At 40.9% G+C, this 18,392-nt stretch overlaps 3 protein-coding genes across 5 annotated transcripts; 2 read left to right on the top strand and 1 right to left on the bottom strand.

The window, feature by feature from the left end:
* The first annotated feature begins 273 nt into the window (after positions 1-273).
* On the top strand, positions 274-3,221 carry rab7b (RAB7b, member RAS oncogene family). Of its 3 annotated transcripts, none has more exons than XM_080531064.1 (6): positions 274-322; positions 829-887; positions 1,078-1,204; positions 1,389-1,607; positions 1,769-1,897; positions 2,019-3,221. In XM_080531064.1, the coding sequence occupies exons 2-6, from the start codon at positions 835-837 to the stop codon at positions 2,106-2,108; spliced, it is 618 nt and encodes a 205-aa protein (XP_080387190.1). In that variant the 5' UTR covers positions 274-322; positions 829-834; the 3' UTR covers positions 2,109-3,221. The 3 variants fall into 3 exon arrangements, with proteins under 3 accessions (XP_080387190.1, XP_080387191.1, XP_080387192.1); XM_080531065.1 differs by having other exon boundaries at positions 298-475; XM_080531066.1 differs by lacking the exon at positions 274-322 and adding an exon at positions 600-690.
* Positions 3,222-3,315: 94 nt separating this feature from the next.
* ubl4a (ubiquitin like 4A) lies at positions 3,316-5,256 on the bottom strand. The gene is made up of 4 exons (XM_080530938.1): positions 5,087-5,256; positions 4,624-4,729; positions 4,222-4,427; positions 3,316-3,912 (listed from the first exon to the last, which is right to left on the bottom strand). Exons 1-4 carry the CDS (start codon positions 5,132-5,134, stop codon positions 3,805-3,807), a joined length of 468 nt encoding a protein of 155 aa, XP_080387064.1. The 5' UTR covers positions 5,135-5,256; the 3' UTR covers positions 3,316-3,804.
* A 3,134-nt stretch (positions 5,257-8,390) lies between these two features.
* Positions 8,391-18,108, top strand: prkg1l (protein kinase cGMP-dependent 1, like; the record flags this gene model as incomplete). Its single annotated transcript, XM_080530507.1, has 19 exons — positions 8,391-8,580; positions 8,794-8,917; positions 9,151-9,317; positions 10,365-10,478; positions 12,453-12,558; positions 12,708-12,771; positions 13,108-13,185; positions 13,404-13,498; positions 14,298-14,363; positions 14,570-14,644; positions 14,754-14,847; positions 15,050-15,186; positions 15,365-15,454; positions 15,654-15,795; positions 15,964-16,127; positions 16,244-16,366; positions 16,470-16,532; positions 17,744-17,810; positions 18,010-18,108. The coding sequence occupies 19 exons, from the start codon at positions 8,391-8,393 to the stop codon at positions 18,106-18,108; spliced, it is 2,058 nt and encodes a 685-aa protein (XP_080386633.1).
* Between the last annotated feature and the right edge of the window lie 284 nt (positions 18,109-18,392).

Below are 18,392 nucleotides of genomic sequence, written 5' to 3'. Positions count from 1 at the left end.
CATTCTTTGGTGATGGATTATCATGAGGGGGGGGGGGGGCAATGTAAAATAATAATAATTTCAGATTCGGACAGATTTGGGAGGATAACGATTACTTGCGATTACTTACTTAGGATAACGATTACTTGCAAACGCAACAGAAACATTAAACGAAAAAACCATAACAAAAAACGTGAACCCCTTGTGATTGGACCTAATGTGTTTGTTCACAAGAGTCATCTGGAGCTAAACGCTGCGCACATTTGGCCAATGTGTCTCCGGCGTCTTCAGGAAGCTCAGACGGTGCGTAGATCAGCTGCACCTGGTCCAGGCTGAAACAGCGGTACGCAACCGCGCAGAGAATAACAACAACTGTGATCGACAATTGAGATACTTTAAACTATTTACAATAGATACATTCATGAGAATTATTCGAGATAGTTGTTTTCTTCATTATTCACTTTGCGCCTCCGTCGGTGTCTGCCGGTAGTAAACGGTAACCGGTTTGATCTCATCCTAAATGCTCATCATCTTTCCCGCTAGCTGATCATGACTTGCTGGATAGCATAGCTACTACTGACTGTCTAAGCTAGTTTGTTAGATTTGACAGTCAAAACACATAACAGCGTATTTTCTTCAATGTATTCCGATACTATTAATGCTGCTATATTGTTGGCTATATCGCATCAGGGCAGAGATACTTATACATAGGTATTTGATCTTCTCACGTCTTTAGCAAGTTACAGATCCTGCGCTTAATTGTCTCTCTTGGAAGCACTGTTGCTCATCATTCCTAACTTCCCCTGCCTGCTTTAAACCTGTCATCAACCTTTAACCTGTCATCCACAGCTCAGCATGGCCTCTCGGAAAAAGGTGCTACTCAAGGTGATTATCCTGGGAGATTCAGGGTGAGTCGGGCTTTCCTAGTTCAGTTAGATGGATAGGTTCGCTCTATTTCATTTGCCTAGGTTGTCCAAAGCTTGAAACCTTTTGAAGAGAACTAGCCCTAAGCAATGTAAAAAAGAAAAAAGAAGTTATGTTTGTATATTCCTTTATATTCTTTTAATGTATCACCTCTTTTCACTCTGGCACTGGCAGTGTTGGGAAGACCTCTCTCATGAACCAATATGTGAATAAGAAGTTCAGCAATCAGTATAAAGCCACAATTGGTGCTGACTTCCTTACCAAAGAAGTGATGGTGGATGACAGGATGGTGACAATGCAGGTCTGTTTGTGATCTACTTCCCTTAATGCTTGCTCTACTACAGTAACACTGCAATACACATGAATACAGTAGCAGCAATGACTCCATACACAATATTACAACGGCAGCAGTGACTTTATACAATCTATAATACAGCAGGAGTGATTGGATTCACTATATGATGTTGTTGCATGCTGTCTACCAGATCTGGGACACTGCTGGACAGGAGAGATTCCAGTCCCTGGGTGTTGCTTTCTATCGTGGGGCAGACTGTTGTGTTCTTGTGTACGATGTTACTGCTCCGAACACTTTCAAGACTCTTGACAGCTGGCGAGATGAGTTCCTTATTCAAGCCAGCCCACGTGACCCAGAGAACTTCCCCTTTGTTGTGCTTGGCAACAAGATAGATTTGGAGAATAGGCAGGTCTGTATATGTACATATGGTCATTTTGAATGTTTGGAGTGAAATCCAAATTTCTTTACGTCCACATGATGGCATGACTGCAGTTAGCTCAGAAAGAATGAACCACTGTTTGTCTGTGTGAAATGGTAGTGTCATTTGTTAATATGAATGTAACCGACCAGGTGACAACCAAGCGAGCCCAGGCGTGGTGCCAGAGTAAGAACAGTGTCCCATATTTTGAGACCAGTGCCAAGGAGGCTGTCAATGTCGATCAAGCCTTCCAGACTATAGCCCGAAATGCTCTGAAACAGGTATTTAAATGCTGATCTTCATCACTTGATGAATAGCAGAGTGTAGTAGATACACGTTTCTACATAAGTGTCTTTGAAGGGGTTAACTTTGTTCTCATTTGGTATTGTCCTCATTTTTTAGGAGTCAGAAGTGGAGAGTTACGATTTCCCAGATCAGATCAAATTGAGGGATGATAAACCAGCCTCCTCCAGTGATGGCTGCAGCTGCTGAGGAACGGATATGACACCTTGACAGTGGAAAGATATGATAACAATACACAGATATTTGATTGGTGACAGGATTACAAGAATGTAGCGACATTCTTATTATTTCTTGTCTTGTCTCCTACATTTGTGAGATCCCAGGTAAATAGTGCAACAGCAGAACCATGTATGTTTTCCTCTTGTCCATATGTCAGGAACTAAAACAAAATGTGTGTCTCTCAAATGACAGAACTGTCACTAGCTGGTCACAATGTCAGTCAGTTAATGTCAATGTCAGTGTACTTGACCTTTTCACCATGACAATTAGCTTTGTATTTGTCAAACTTCTTGTTTTTATACTATCATGCCATAATGTGTGGTGTTCTGTTGGGGGATGTTGATGCAGATCCCTCGTGTCTCCCATGTCATGTGCCTCATGTCTCCCATGTCATGTGCCTTCCATTGTCTTGCTCTGTGTATTGTTCTCTGTGCTCTTTTTGCTATTTGTCATGACCATGGTGTCACATTTGACAGTTTCACCACTCATGTATCAGCACAGCTATTGTATTATTTCTTCCTCAAGAAGGTGAAGACAAACACAACATATTTGCATGAACAATTGACAAGAAATCATTGGCATAAGATGTAAATTGTACAAATGTGAGTGTGTGGTAGGCGTTGCAGAGGTGAGGGAACACCTGGGGCACTCACTGACATTACTAGTACATATAATGATCCTCAAGATAGTCAATGTGGCAAATACCTCTACTCAAGTCATTGAGGTTAACGCCAGAGTAGAAATGTTGTTGGATGTTGGAACATAATATTCCCCATTGCACAGCATATCATTTTTTCTTGAGATAAGGATTATTTAGGCATGAATACATGTAGCTATAAGGGAGGTATTCAATTACAAACTGCAAGCCTAATCAACACATAATGCTGTCAGTGGTAAGATAGACAGCATGTCTGTCACACACAACCTGACCTACTTTCTTTGGTTTCTTTTTGTCCTCTCTATATATATATATGTACATGTATATCCTATTATAAAAACTCATACATTTTATATGTCAATATATACTAAATATTGTATGAGATGTAAGTAGAAGTTGAATGTCCATGACAACTTTGAATAAAAGGTACAAAGATTAATTCTGTTTTCTATATTTGTGTTTGAAATCTGCCTTTATGGAGAAAACATCATTCAAGTTGTTTGGAGTTTTATTTTTTTTATACTTTATAAACACAATATTTACAAATCATACAATGACTGCTTTGATCGACAGTAACCAGATAAAACAGGCATCACTCATCTTAAAGAAGGTTTACAGAAAACACTCAATCATCAACATCTCGCTTATAAATTAGAGCTTCCATTAGACACTGTCCTACTTGGAACGTACACATAGCAGCCTGAGATAACTTAAGACCAACAGTCAAAGGGGATTGGCTAATTTTCTTGTGTTTAAGTCTGATTTGATTAAATGTAAAACATCCTATTAATTCTGGAATGCCAGAAGAAAACAAGGTAAATTACCATAAGGCCAGGCTGTAATCGGGAAGCTATGCTGTTAGGTTATAGTCTTCACTTTTAACCACATACACCAAAACCATGGTCAAGCTAGTATTGAGGACTCAGCATGAACAAGTGAATGCTCTTCAAAAAATGGACCCAATACTCTTCTGGGAATCACCAAAAGAACATCAGACCTTGCAGGTTCTTAGTCCATGTATGAAGTGTCCATGCCCTCACTATCTGGGTGAAGCAGTCGTCCGGCTAGGCGCTCAATGTCATCGAGACTGAGTTGCCGAAGTGATCGTTCATAATCCTTGGGGAAGAGCATGCAATGTTAATGGATTGAGAATGATAAAAGAAATCCAACTTCAGTCTCAAGAGGAGCATTTAATTACCTATTACAAATGTCAGCCTATATTCCTAAAAAATAATAATAATATCATGGGAAACTGCTAATTGACAATGTCTTGTGAAAGCTAAGAGTACAGTACTAGTAATTGATTGTGAGAAACGTGGAGAGAAGCCCATTCACCATGAGGTCAGACATGGATGACGTGTACTTAAAGCAGAGCTTTTGATACTATGATAGGACTATCAAGTGTCTCGATTGTTAGTTAAATACCTTGATAAGCTGTTCCTGCACTTTGGCTGCATCGGCAGGGCTGAAATGTTTGGCCAGGATAGTGGACAGAGTTTGCCACACTCCACCAAGAGGACAACTACTGCTGCTGGCCATCCCAGCTGCTCCACTCCTCTCCCCTGCTGGACGAACCACCAAGTTCAATTTGGCCTCTGGCCCAATGGAATAATCACTCAGTCTGTGTTCATCTGCAGGAAAATAGATGGGAGTTAGATGTATTCTAATGTACAGTCGTGAGAAAAAAGTAGGACACCGCATGAACTATTTAGTTATACAAGATAAAAGCCGCGTCATTGATATGTCCATATTTCTTAAAAGATAAGTTATCTTATGACGCAGCTTGGGTTAGTTGGGTAGCAAGACAGAGATTGGGTCTGCGCTAACCTGCCAGTGCTTTGCCTTTATAAAGCAATCGCTGCTGATTTGCCGGTATGTTCAGACATTCAGACACAAGTTCTTTCACTGTGGAGACCTTCTCATCTTCTGTAACCTGAAATGATAAGAAAACATTTGTATGTGATTAAAGACATGGCGTGTCGTGTCACTTGGTTAGTGACAGATCACCAGAATATATTATTATATTATATTATTACAGCATCTAGCTACGAGATGTCTGGGACGAGGTCTCATCTTGGCCGCTTTTTGTTCTGTAGTTAGCTAAACATTTGACCAATTTACATGTTTGACTCTTGAGGTGAGAACTAAGTAGCTATGTTAATTAGCTCTATAATAGAACTACTAACAGCTGCTGTCTACCTACCGCATATCGGGCTGGCACAGTGAGACAGCGCATGAGGCTACATCACGCTAGCTGGTACTAGCTATCCGGCCAACCGTCGGTGCTTACCTGTACGTTGCACTCCTTTCCTTGAAGCGGTTTTACAGTGAGAATCATTTTACTGACTACCGAATTACTTGACGACGCAATTACGCGAGGAGGACTTTTTCGGGCCAAAAACCAAAGAGTTTGTGGTTTATTCGAACAGCCTGAGCCTTTATCAACAATCCATTTCCTATTTCTTCGGTTGTCTACTGGTTGGTTACCTAGTGTAACACGCGCAGGCTGCCCCCTGCCGTGTGGAGTATGTATAGTCAAGCGCACCCTCCCGAGTCTGACAACTTGATCTCATTAGGTCAATCTGACCAGTTACACAATAATACACCTAACTAGTAGGTGGAAGAACCTTTGGGACACTGTGCTGCAGAGTGCAGATTTGACTCTCGTAACTCGAGTCTTTACGTAACTGAAGTTGATCACTATAAGAACAGATAATACAGTAGGGTGCAAACATTTGGGCACTCCTAGTCAAAATGCCTTTTACAATTAATATCTAGGTGAAAAGAAGCAAACCCAACCTCTAAATGGTACAGAGTTAAACATGACATATTTCATCACATTTTAAAGCAAGATATATATATATATATATATATATATATATATATATATATTTATTTTGTACTGTTTACAGTTTCAAAATAATAAAACAAGGAAAAAAGCCTTGTGCAAAAGTTTGGGAACCCTGTCAGCTTGTACTTTGTTATTGCTCCTCAGGCAACTATAACAGCTTGCAAACACTTCTTTCGATTCTTGTTTTTGGAAGTTTTCACCATTCTGCCTGGCAGAACACCTCTAGCTCAGAAATATTCATCGGCCTTCTTGCATGCACGGCATGTTTGAGATCTCTCCACAGATTTTCACTAATAATCAAGTGGACTGTGATGGCCATTCCAAAACCTTCATCCGTCTTTCCTGGAGGTACTCCCTGGTTGATTTTGAGGTACATGTATGCTTCGGGTCATTGTCTTGCTGGAATACCCAACCTCTCTTCAACTTCAATTTCTCGACTGACCTTCGAACATTAGCCTTGAGAATGTCTTGATATTTGGTGGAATCCATTCTTCCTTCCACCAGCACAATATTTCCTGTGCCCCCAGCTGCTACACAACCCCAAAGCATAATGGATCCACCTCCATGCTCAACAGTTGGCATGGTGATCTTCTCTACAAATGCTTCACCCTTTTTTCTCCAAACATACCTTCTTTGGTTGTGGCCAAAAAGTAAAATGTTGGTTTTGTCAGTCCAAAGCACATTGTTCCAATAGGCTTCATGTTTCTCAAGGTTTTCTTTTGCATACTTCAGACGCTTAATTTTGTGTTGAGGTCGTAGGAAAGGCTTCTTTCTGGAAACTCTGCTGTGGTCTTTGTTGTTTAAGTACACTGTATTGTTGTCCTGTGAACAACTATACCGGTGTCTGCTACTCTTTTTTGCAGCTCCTTTGCAGTGATGTGTGGGTTCTTCTGAGTATTTCTCACCAGATCTCGGGCCATTCTATCTGAAAATGTTCTTGGTCTTCCAGATCTTGCCTTGACTTCAATTGTTCCATTTATTTTCCATTTTCTGATGATGTTTCTGACAGTGCAAATGGGTAGTTTGAAACGTTACGAGAGTTTTTTGTAGCCTTCTCCTTGATGGTGTAAGTTGATTCTGATATCTTTGGACAACTGTTAGAGGAACCCATGGTTTTTAACACCAGACACAACAGCCATCACAGTCGGATACTTTAGAAGGCATGGAGTTACTTCAGAATATATATTTCAACCCTGGAATTATATTCACCTGACTCTGGGCCTTAGTAATCATCTTCTCAAAAGGTAACAAAGAATAATCCAAAAGGGTTCCCAAACTTTTGCACAGGACCCTTTTCCCTTTTTATCATTTAAAAACTCAAATGTGCCCAAATGTTTGCACCCCACTGATAAACTGTGTGTGTGTGTGTGTGTGTGTGTGTGTGTGTGTGTGTGTGTGTGTGTGTGTGTGTGTGTGTGTGTGTGTGTGTGTGTGTGTGTGTGTGTGTGTGTGTGCGTGTGTCACATTCGACCTGCAATGGTGTTATCATTGACATTGACTGTTATAGCCTATTGGAAAATACACATAAATAAATGAAGATTAATCAATAATACACAAACAATGAAAACATACTCGTACTGATAGGCTACATTATTTAGTCATCATGATTTCACATTTTGAATATTGCTCATCAAAATGATCACATATCCATTCGAGCATTGAGGAGTAATATGATGAATTGATGAATTGATGAATGATGATGACATCCATCCAATGCTATTCATGGTCACATGTCTGTATTAAACTTTTAACGATTTTCCTGCATACGTACCTACTGTATGCGCCTATTGCCAACACAGAGTGCGAATTCGTTTAGCTAGCGGGGAGAACAGAGAACCTGAAACGGTAAGACACAGAGGACCGCTCAGTCGTCATCGCTGCTAATCGGCATTCATACCATTCAGTAATCCAGACGTTATTGCGAGGAGGTGCCATGCCAGCACCTGTCTAGGTATTTATATCGAGGGCATAGTGAAGCCGTTTTGCACATCTCAGTCCGAGACAGAGAAGACTAGGCATATTTGGATCATCTGGACTTTTTTCTGCCTCATGTTTTTCTGTGCTTCGCTTCGGAATAGACAGGTACTGCGTGATTTAACTTTATTCTTTCTTTTTTATAAAAACTGTAATGCAGAATTGTACAAAATGCATGATCTCATCACTGCTATTTGATATGATGTTGCATGATGTAGATCGTCCAAAAGCTGTCTCCCAACTTTAACATTTATTTTTCTTATCGTAATTTTCAATTAGCTACCTAGAATAAAAATAAATAAATAATACAGTCCAATTATGATATTTAGTTATTCAACAAATTAACCGAATTAAATGTTTTTTAGGTCCTCAGTAAAACCTATTAACATACCTTTTATCTCATTATCTTACACAGTGTTTCATTATCCAAATTAAAGTGCATGCAATACACGCGCGCGCGCACACACACACACACACACACACACACACACACGCACGCACGCACGCACGCACGCACGCAGGCACGCACACACACACACACACACACACACACACACACACACACACACACACACACACACACACACACACACACACACACACACACACACAGGGCGAGATAAAAGAGAGAGAGAGAGAGAGTGTGTGAGTGAGAGAAAGTGAGAGAGTGAGACTGAAAGAGAGAGTGATGCTGTTAAAAACAAATATTTGTAAGCTGTACTTCATGATATACCATTCACCCTCCTGTCACCTCTGCTCCCCAGAGGCAATGGGCACACTTCGAGACCTCCAGTTTGCCCTGCAGCTTAAGATTGAAGAGCTTCGTCAGAGGGACACACTCATTGATGAATTAGAGCTGGAGTTGGATGCCAAGGACGACCTTATTCGGAGACTGCAGGGAGAGCTGGACCGCTACCGGGCCAGTTTCTCACCCTCAGGATCATCTACAGCTAATGCAGGTAAGCCATCCTGTAAATATACACACAGATACATCTAAAGCTCATGCAATGGTTTTACCTTTCTGCTCTATCCTATTGATTATACTTGCTTCTGTGACGATGAGAAGGTATCAAATGTCAGAAAAGTATTAAATATTAAATGAATGTGAATCTTTTGCAGCATGTTGCTTCATAAAGTAACCAGAGTGCAATTGACCTCTTTGTCTATTTCAGGGCATGCTTCACAGTGTGAGGAGTCCCAGAGAGCCAAAAGAAAGACCATATTTTCAGAGCCCATCACTCTGGACCCACAGCAACTTGCACTCGTCAACCAGCAGGGCTGCAATAAAAGCCAGGAGTGAGCGAATTCACCAAGGACAATTGTTTGCCTTGGCAACATTCCCTTTTACCTGCTCCACTTGAGAAATGTACCTTCTAAAGCCCTTAAGGCTGATCAAGTGGTTCCAGCACAGACTGGAAAGTCAATAATGGGTTTCATTCATTTATGACACCTCATGTTGTTGTCAAATACCAGGCACTATGACATAGACTTGTTATTGATTGTTCCACACTTGTTCCACACTCCCTCAGGTCACAGGAGCTGATTCAAACAGCCTTTTCAGAAAATGACTTCCTGAAGAACATGGAAAGCATGCAACTCCTGGCTGTAATGGACTGTATGTCGCCTACTGTAGTTAATCAAGGCTGCTGCGTCATTAAAGGGGGAGACAAAGGAACTCTTGCCTATGTTTTAGAAGGTAAGGCAAGATGCATTAAGTGCTTTATAAATCGTATTCAGTCACTTCCAGACCCTTCCAGAAATGTTGTTTTCATGCATAGTACCACTCTCAAAAATACTATAGGTATTCCCAAATCCCTGAATGTATAGTAATTGCCTTGGCTTTTTGTTGATTGTTCATGAGGCCCTTGACTTGATACTAATTCTTGAAGAGCAGTCTGCTCATCAGCTTTAATGTATGTTCTGCTGCTGCTTATCGGTCTTCTAAGTTGGCCCAGAGATGTGTCCACTGCCCAGTAAATGTTCCTCAAGAACACAGCATCTCCCTTTGTTCCGTCTCCCTCTGGTTGGTATGCTCCTAAGCCTAACACAGGCTGTGCTTTCTGGTGCAATGAGGGGAAATGTTAGAATGACCTGTTTCTGGAAGGAGAGAGGGAGAGACGGTGGTACGCATGATAAGAGGCAAACATAGTGTTTTGTGGTGAAACTTCAGTCAAGGACAAGGCAAGCAAGGCCTACTCGTCCCTGGTTTTGAAATATATATAATGGCCATTGGTGTTAGTTGGTGTTAGGCTTCTCTCTTATTCCCCTCATATCTGATGTGACAGACATTGGGGTATGGTTATCCAATTTAGCTTTTCTTGTCACCTGAGCACCAGAATGTGGCAGTCTCTGCTGCGGAGTTGGAGATGAGAGTGTCTCTACCTGTCATAGGGATATCGCAGGCAGCTGGGCTCATCTGATAGTGTGTCAATCACACTCTCAGTTAGCACCTGCAGCTGTGAGTAGAGTGTGGCTGGGCTGGGCCGTACTGAGCTAATGTGTGGTCACACCTCCTCAGCTGCTACCCTGTTGTCTTGGAGGAGGCTTCTAGACTACCATCCTCCTCCTCCTCCTCCATGCTCTCCTGAAGATCCAACAGCGGGGTAGCAGACACACACACACACACACACACACACACACACACACACACACACACACACACACACACACACACATGAGTTGTCAATATTGCATGATGTGTTTGCTGCTTCGATGTAAATGTATTTTAATGTGTTTTTAACAGAAGGGAAGATGGAAGTGACGAAGAATTCTAAGAAGCTACACACAATTGAACCAGGAAAAGTGTTTGGAGAATTGGCACTCCTGTTCAACTGCATCCATCCTGACACCATAACAGGTACCAGAGCATAGTGGACTGTGTGGGCCATTGTCTTGTGTGGTTGATCTATTCTGGTAACATCAGAAGTCAATGTAAGATGCAACACATATACTATTCTATACAGATGCAGTTCTTAAGTTCTTGACCTAAATAATTCTTCCTCTACAGAGCAGCAAATTTCCTCAGACCAGTCTATGCACATCTCAATATATCTGGTCAGATTGGGAAGTTAAGTAGAATTTTTAATCAAAGGAAAATTTCAAATCCTACATAACATCACAGCTTCAAATACTCCATTCTGAGATGTGGGGAATACAAAACACATCTTTTTTTGGCTCATGAATTGCTTCACTGCCGTTCCTCTCCTGTCTCAGCTCTGAGCTCCTCTGTCTCACTCCTTTTTTTTTTTACCACTCCCATATCGAAGATTGTGTTAGATGTCATTTGTAAAGTGGTGCATCATGGTCATAGATGCCTCTTATGATTACTCCATGACCGACTAAAGGACATTCTCAGTGGTATTCTCAATGGAAAATAGAAAGTGTGCTATCGCCCCCCTACAGCGTCTAGACTAAGCCCACTGGGAGAATGTCTGCCACCCCAGCTGTTGAATGAGAATCCCAACCACTGCTACTCACATCTGACCTGGATTCACAAATAAATAGGTTAAGGGAATGGACTGCCTCAGTGCAAATTGAAAAATCTGTCCCTCTTACAATGTTTTCTTTGTTCTCTTGCTGTCCTCTATTTCACTACGTTTCTTATTCTCTTTCAGTGCAATGCAAGTTTACTGTTTCTTAGAATTTGTGTGTATCTCACAGTCTATCTCCCTCTCCAATTCCCTCCTCTATGGATAGTTCGCTCAACAACAATTCTCAATTTAGGTTCCTAGGTTCCTTGACTTCTATACCCTCCCTCTCAACCCTTTCTCTGGGTTGGTCTCCTTGCTGACCTGCAATTCGTTCTCTTTGTTGCCGTCAGAGAGCATCAATAAAGCTTTCTCTCATGTGGTCTGACTCATGGAGACTGTGACTAAGGTTCAGGTGAAATAAGGGCTCTCAAGGCCGACATTCATGGTCACCCAGGATGTTCTTAGAAGAGAATGGCAAAGGGTATACAAGGCTAATATCATAGATCTAAGCAATGTTTGCTGGAGCTGTCATTTGACAACCAATGCTAATACATCATACATTCCATTTCAGTTTTTTACATTTAGTGTCAAACCTGGTTACAAATGTTGGCAACAATGATATGAGGTCATTCATTTGACATTTTGAGTTAATCAACAACTTATAATCAAGTGATTGGTCATACAGCACAGTCAGTACAGAATTGAAACAGGTGGTGGGTTGTGGGCTCGGGTTAGTGGAGTAGTGCAGCCAATGCAAGACATTGGTTTGAAGGAAGCACCACTGTATCCATTAATCTGGGTCATTATTAATTTACAACGCCTCCCTCAGAGTTCCATTATCCTTCCTGGAGAACAGACAAAGACATGCTAAGATGGAGGAATGTGATCTTGAACACTTTCAGAAAAAAGACTAGAACATCTAGGTTATCTAACACTGTTTGTAGACGTAAATTGGATGGAGAGCATGTTTGTTTGCAAAGATTGCTTTGGCAGGTGTTCCATCTCCTCACAGAAATGAAAAGCTTTTGAAATGTAAATACTTTTGCTGAGCCACATAATTCCTTTAGCGCAACACAGAAAACCTATGCCAACATTGACTAGAAGGAAATAGGATATACTATTATGTTTGACACTCAGCACATACATGTCCGAGCAGAATACATTTATAATGTACAGTATATCTCTCTTTGTCCCGGGATTTACATAACCTCCCTTACCATTCCCTTTGCTTTGCTCTCTCTCTCTCTTCTCTCTCTCTCTCTCTCTCTCTCTCTCTCTCTCTCTCTCTCTCTCTCTCTCTCTCTCTCTCTCTCTCTCTCTCTCTCTCTCTCTATCCCCCCCCCCTCTCTCTCGTTCGGCAGCACTAGCAGACAGCAAGTTGTGGGTTATTGACCGTAAGAGCTTCCAGGTTATCATGATGCAGAGTGGTTTTAGCAGCCTCTCCCGTTCCATGGAGCTCTTCTGCAGGTGAACACCAGCCTGATGGCATTGACTTGACAAGGAACAGCCATACTGTATGCATGTAGCACTGGCACAAAATGATACTTTCTTTTAGCCACAGTGGATGAAGTGTCACGTGTGCCTGCCATCATGCTGTCCTGTTTGTCTGGCTGCAGGGTACCCTTCCTGCAGTCTTTGCCAGAGGATGTGCTCATGAAAGTGTCTGATGTTCTGGAGGAGGTACAGAATTTTTGTCTATTATACACATGTTCTCTTTAACTCCAGTTACATTGTGTAGTCAAGGCATAATTCCCCAAACAGATTCCAGCTGGCAATTTTACATCAGCAAATACACATGATCTATATACAGTTTACTGGTCTATTTACATTGTATTGGTGGCCCACTGACAGAATCCTTATTTTTAGTAGTTTATGGTGTAAACCTGACGGCATCCCTTTTTATAATCATCCTGTTCCCCCTGCCCTCTTATCTTTAATGACCATATCCCTCCCATCTCATCCCCATTTTACATTATTCTCTCCCTCCCCACTGTCTCTTATTGGTCTATCCTTCAGACTCACTACACTGAGGGTGATTACATCATCCGACAAGGGGCCACAGGTGATACCTTCTACATCATCAGCAAGGGACAGGTGAGGATAAGGATAACTGAGTCTCACGTGAAACCTCAATGAACATGCTATAAAAAGTATTTTACAAAAAAAGGCTTCTGCATGTGTTATTTAGGTAGTGCTACAATTGCACCTGCACAGATGGTGCTAATTATTAAGAGCGCTGCTACATTGCTAAGAGACTGACATGAGAAAGAAAGATAAACACTCTTACACTTACCCCGTCTGCACCTCTCAAGGTGAAGGTGACAGAAAAGAAGTCAGCCAGTGAAGAGGCTGTACTCCTGTCTACACTCTCTGAGGGCCATTGGTTTGGAGAGAAAGCACTGACGGGGTGAGACTGTGAAATTAATTGCTTTTCAAATGCTGTTATACAAGACTTATATATTCACATATTAACATCACATTTGTCATTGAGGCTACTTATCGTTTGATAACTAGAAGAATATCTATTGAGACATGCCACATTGGAGAACCACTCATTCTGTTATCACAAATCTGCCTGAACCACTATAGAAGTTGTAGCCCTGGTTGGTGCAACAGGCCGAGGTTATACAAATTATACAGTATATATTAATAAATACTGTCAAAGGATATTCTCCAAAACAACCTGCTCTCTATGAAATTAAACCTGCAGCGCTCTGGTGAATTGGCTAGTATATTTTTGTGCATGAATGGGCACACAAACGTTTGCTGTCTACACTACAGAATACCTTCAGTCTATTCAAGTCTGACACTACTGAAACTGGGAAACAACACATTTTGTGTGTTGATGTGCAAACATTGTCCATGTTTGATTGACAGCATCCTCAGGGGAGTGAGATATGCTTTCACTGTGTGATTGTATTTACTCATCATGGCCTCATAATCAACCACAATCAATTGGACAGTGGGTGCTAGTGACAAATACAATACATTATGCAAATTCATAATGAAAATATCAAGCTCAATGGCTTTTAGAAAATTATAATAATCAATCCTACACAGCATTTCACAAGTTACACATTTGTTTGAGAATAATAATCCTTAGGGAAAAGAGAGAAGCTAATTTGTGTCTGCGTGGTGTCAATTTTGTTGCTTAATTTTGCATGCTATTGTTATAGCTTTCAGCCCTTTTTTTCTTCTGTCTCCAGAGAAGATGTGCGGACAGTAAATGTGATTGCTGCTGGTAGTGTCACATGCTTGGCTATGGATAGAGAGTAAGTGATCTGTTCGGACTACAAATTATTGTTCAGAATGTTGTTCTCTCATCTCCTATAATAGTTGAGGCACACAATGCCCCACCGCAGAAAGATGTGCTTACATAATATTGATTTTGTATTTATTATTTAATTGTCAGAAGGTCATGAGGCGCAAATGTTACAATATCTTTCCAGACATCTAAGACCATATCACTCATTTTCAGGTCTTTCAAAAATATAGTTGGAGGTTTGGTGGATGACAGTCATGATGCGCAACAGGGCAGCGAACCCAAAGCCAAGTAAGTAGGCATTTATTTCTAACTGTTTGCATCATAACTATGAGCAATATACACACAGTACATGAACATAAAGCAACATGAACTAACCCCCCCTTTTACACATGAGCAGATCAGAGGAAGATGCTATCCTCTCCAACACTTCTCTTAGTGATTTCCAAGTCATCTGCCATCTAGGAGTGGGGGAAATCGGTCATGTGGCGCTGGTGAGTTACTGTAGGACCTAGCAGCAGGTCAGACATAGTACTGTGTCCATGCTCTCCCTGGGTGATGGTTTACTCATCCTGGTGTCCCTTATAATTAACCACAATCAATGGGGACAGCTTCCCAGTGAAGTGTGCTTTTCTAAGTTGTATGTTGTAATAATTGGATTGACCTAGATGTGTTAACTACGTGCACCTCCTCCAGGTGCAGCTGAAGAACATCAGGTATCCCTTCGCCATGAGGGTTCTAAGGAAGCGTCAGATCCTGAGCTCTGGTCAACAGGAGCACATCCTGAGGGAGAGACACATCCTCACAGATATTCATTGTCCATTTATTGTCAGGTGTGCACCCACCAATCAATCATCAACTCAAACTCAGACGGGTGCGCCAATGACCCGACTTTCACATTCTAGCTCAAGGATGAAAACAGCTTGACAGCACGGCATGTTTCTCATTATGTTGATGCTTCTAAAAGTGAAAAGGTGGTGTAACTGATAAATAGTGTCTCCTTTGTCCCAGGCTACATCATACCTTCAGGGACGCTAAGTGTCTGTACATGCTGACTGAGGCCTGTCTCGGGGGTGAGCTCTGGACTCTACTAACAGACAGGTACTGATAAAAAAAGTTTGTATATTTTACTGCACACATTTCATGTGTTTATGCATTATGCTTGTATACTTCTTTAATGGTCTTTGTTCATGATGTAACATCTTTCTGCATGGCTTGCACAATAGTACTGGCAACTCACTGTCCCTCATTATGTAGTGGTTATTGACTGCATTGGTGTACTGTTGTTTCTCTGTTTCAGAGGCTTGTTTGATGACAGCACTACACGGTTCTACACTGCTTGTGTTGTTGAGGCTCTCATCTTCCTGCACTGCCACGGTATCACCTACAGGGATCTCAAGCCTGAAAATGTTGTTCTGGACAAGCGTGGCTATGCCAAAGTGGTACAACTACAAATGAATGCATTGCATTCAACAGCACAGCAAAGATGCATGGTTTCTCATGGATGAGAATAGAATACACAACACAACATGATCTGTCGATTCATTTACCTACTCAAAGGCATCTGTTTAGTACTTATTTATTACTCTACTGCCCTCTGCCCTTCGTAGGTGGGATTTGGTTGTGCTAAGAAGGTAGGCTTGGGAACGAAAACCTGGACGTTTTGTGGGACACCTGGATATATGGCCCCTGAGATTATCCTGAACAAGGGCCACAGTGTGTCTGCAGATCTCTGGTCTCTGGGTGTCTTTGTGTTTGAGCTGCTGAGCGGAAAGTGAGATTATGTCATTGATTGATTGATTACAGATGTTCTCTCCGGAGCTTCATTTTTCATGTTGTTTTCATATCATTTTGATCAATGTTCTTTAATGTTTCTCCCAATCTTTCCAGTGTCCCATTTTGTGGCCCTGACCCCATGAGGACGTTCACTGACACCATCCGTGGGATCGACCATGTTGAATTCCCTAAAACCATCAGCAGGAGCGCTGCAAGCCTCATTAAGAAGCTCTGCAGGTGGGACATAGTACGCAAGACTGAATTCACATTTAATGTTTAGAATCACATTCCTTTAGTTATCAGTTGTGTGAAGACTCATCTCTCTATCCTCGCCTCGCAGGAGCAACCCCTCAGAGAGACTGGGTAATCAAAGTAATGGGGCCAAGGACATCCAGAAACACAAGTAAGATGAAAGGCTGAGATGAAAACATGTCTACACATGAGCCATGTATACTTCAGTGAAGTGGGTAGAGAGTTGGATGAGAGTGGTATAGATGATTGATTAACCGGATGAGTTTCTTTTGTTAGAACAATTTAAAAGGTTGAATAGGTATCAGAAAGCATTTATTGAGGTTGATGAATATGTTCTGGGTAGTTGAAAAAAAGTGACAGGTTGGTTTGGTTGGTTGATTTCATGGATGAATGGATAGATGAAAGAGAGGACAGGTCAAAACAATTAAGAGGTTAATCTGTATAGGTTATACTGTGAGACTAGTAGTGACTGATAGCTAGGCAGTTGAAAGGTTAGATACTATAGATAGATATACGGTTTGAAAGAGAGAATGTTAGATAGATGGTATGTTAGAAGATCATAGATAGAATGTTAGATAGATTATCTATTAGATACAGATATCAGATAGATATCTAGTTTAAAAGAAAGCTTTTATCAAGGTAGATGAAGAGGTTCTGGGTAGTTGAAAGAAAGTGAGTTATGTTGGTTGACTGGATAAATGGAAGAGAGGATGGATAGATGAGAAAGGAGAGGTATAGAAAGATCTAAACAATTAAGAGGTTAATCCGCAAAGGTTATACTGAGTGAAGCAGTAGTGACTGGTGGAACGATGATGGAGTTCAATAATTATGACCTGTAATATTTACCAGGCAAACTACTGAGCAAAATACAAGTACTATTAAATGACAAAACAAAATACTATAAGTATTTAGCTTGAAAACGTTGTTAATCTTGGGGTGAAACAGTCCACATGGGATGGGGCTAGACATGTTTACTGTTAATTACATGTTGAACTCCTGTCTTTCTGTTAGTACAGTCACCCTGTGGACATTTCACCCCAAAGTTAAGAACGTTTTCAAGCTAAATATCTAAATAATCATATTCAAAGTATATCAAGTCATATTCTAATTTAAAGAGGGGCACCCTTTGAAGAACTCAGAGTAACAGAGCAATATTTCTAAAAGAAAATTGAGGCAACTATTTGAAACTGTTGGTTTTACACTAACATCTACGTATGTATATCATTCATAAAACTCAGACTTGTTGGTGATACTTAAAAAGCTCATGCAAATAGTTCTGCAGAGCAAGCACAACATTTTTTACAGTCTATAGACTGTGCCACTACTAATGGTTATTGTATGGTCTTTTGCTATTTCTCTTAGATGGTTTGAAGGATTCAACTGGGAAGGACTTTGCAAAGGCACTTTGCCCCCACCAATCATACCCAAGGTAAGATATAGGCTAGTACCTACAATATGAGAGGGAGACAGGGAAATAATCTTGAAAAGACAGCATAGTCCTCTGCTGTAGTTGTGGTATAAGGCCATTGCAGACTGTGTGTTGTTGTTGGATAATATGTTTGATGTAGATTTGCATTTGCCAGAGTAAATTTGGCATTACAATTTTCCTGAACACTATTATCTTACAGTTCAACAGTCACTTGGAAGACAGCAAATGTGACCCTTTCACTGACAACCTTGACAAATCATCTGCGGTGGAGGAGTCAGACTGGGACAAGGACTTCTGATTGAAATGATCCATTTGATCTGGTTAGAATAACACAAGTGAATTGATCAGAATATTCTGATTTTCAAAGAAATTGATTAAACTGAGACCGAGAACCACATTGTGTTCGAGATTCTTTTATTCTGTGTTCAAGAAGTGAATGTTGGTGGCTGTTTATGTGAATAGGCAAATTGTTCTACTGTGTATTATGTATTGTATACAAAAGTTATGGTGTTATCATGACGTTGTATTGTGAATTCAACATTATAGGCCAGGCATATCATATGTGTACAACTATTGTGGTTT

This window comes from Nansenia antarctica (genome assembly GCF_963989245.1).
Source record: "Nansenia antarctica genome assembly, chromosome: 5".
Taxonomy (NCBI): Eukaryota; Metazoa; Chordata; class Actinopteri; order Argentiniformes; family Microstomatidae; genus Nansenia; species Nansenia antarctica.
The sequence above is the reverse complement of the archived record's forward strand: the minus strand, read 5'-3'. Positions and strand labels throughout refer to the sequence as shown.

What these genes read in the sequence shown, in the direction of transcription:
- ubl4a (XM_080530938.1), bottom strand. Translation starts at nt 5,134, where the DNA reads ATGATTCTCACTGTAAAACCGCTTCAAGGAAAGGAGTGCAACGTACAG. An exon ending in GAAAGGAGTGCAACGTACAG is followed by an intron (nt 4,730 to 5,086) that starts GTAAGCACCGAC and finishes TTATCATTTCAG; the next exon opens with GTTACAGAAGATGAGAAGGT. An exon ending in TGCAGGAACAGCTTATCAAG is followed by an intron (nt 3,913 to 4,221) that starts GTATTTAACTAA and finishes CTCTTCCCCAAG; the next exon opens with GATTATGAACGATCACTTCG.
- rab7b (XM_080531064.1), top strand. Translation starts at nt 835, where the DNA reads ATGGCCTCTCGGAAAAAGGTGCTACTCAAGGTGATTATCCTGGGAGAT. An exon ending in ACAGGATGGTGACAATGCAG is followed by an intron (nt 1,205 to 1,388) that starts GTCTGTTTGTGA and finishes GCTGTCTACCAG; the next exon opens with ATCTGGGACACTGCTGGACA. An exon ending in TAGATTTGGAGAATAGGCAG is followed by an intron (nt 1,608 to 1,768) that starts GTCTGTATATGT and finishes GTAACCGACCAG; the next exon opens with GTGACAACCAAGCGAGCCCA.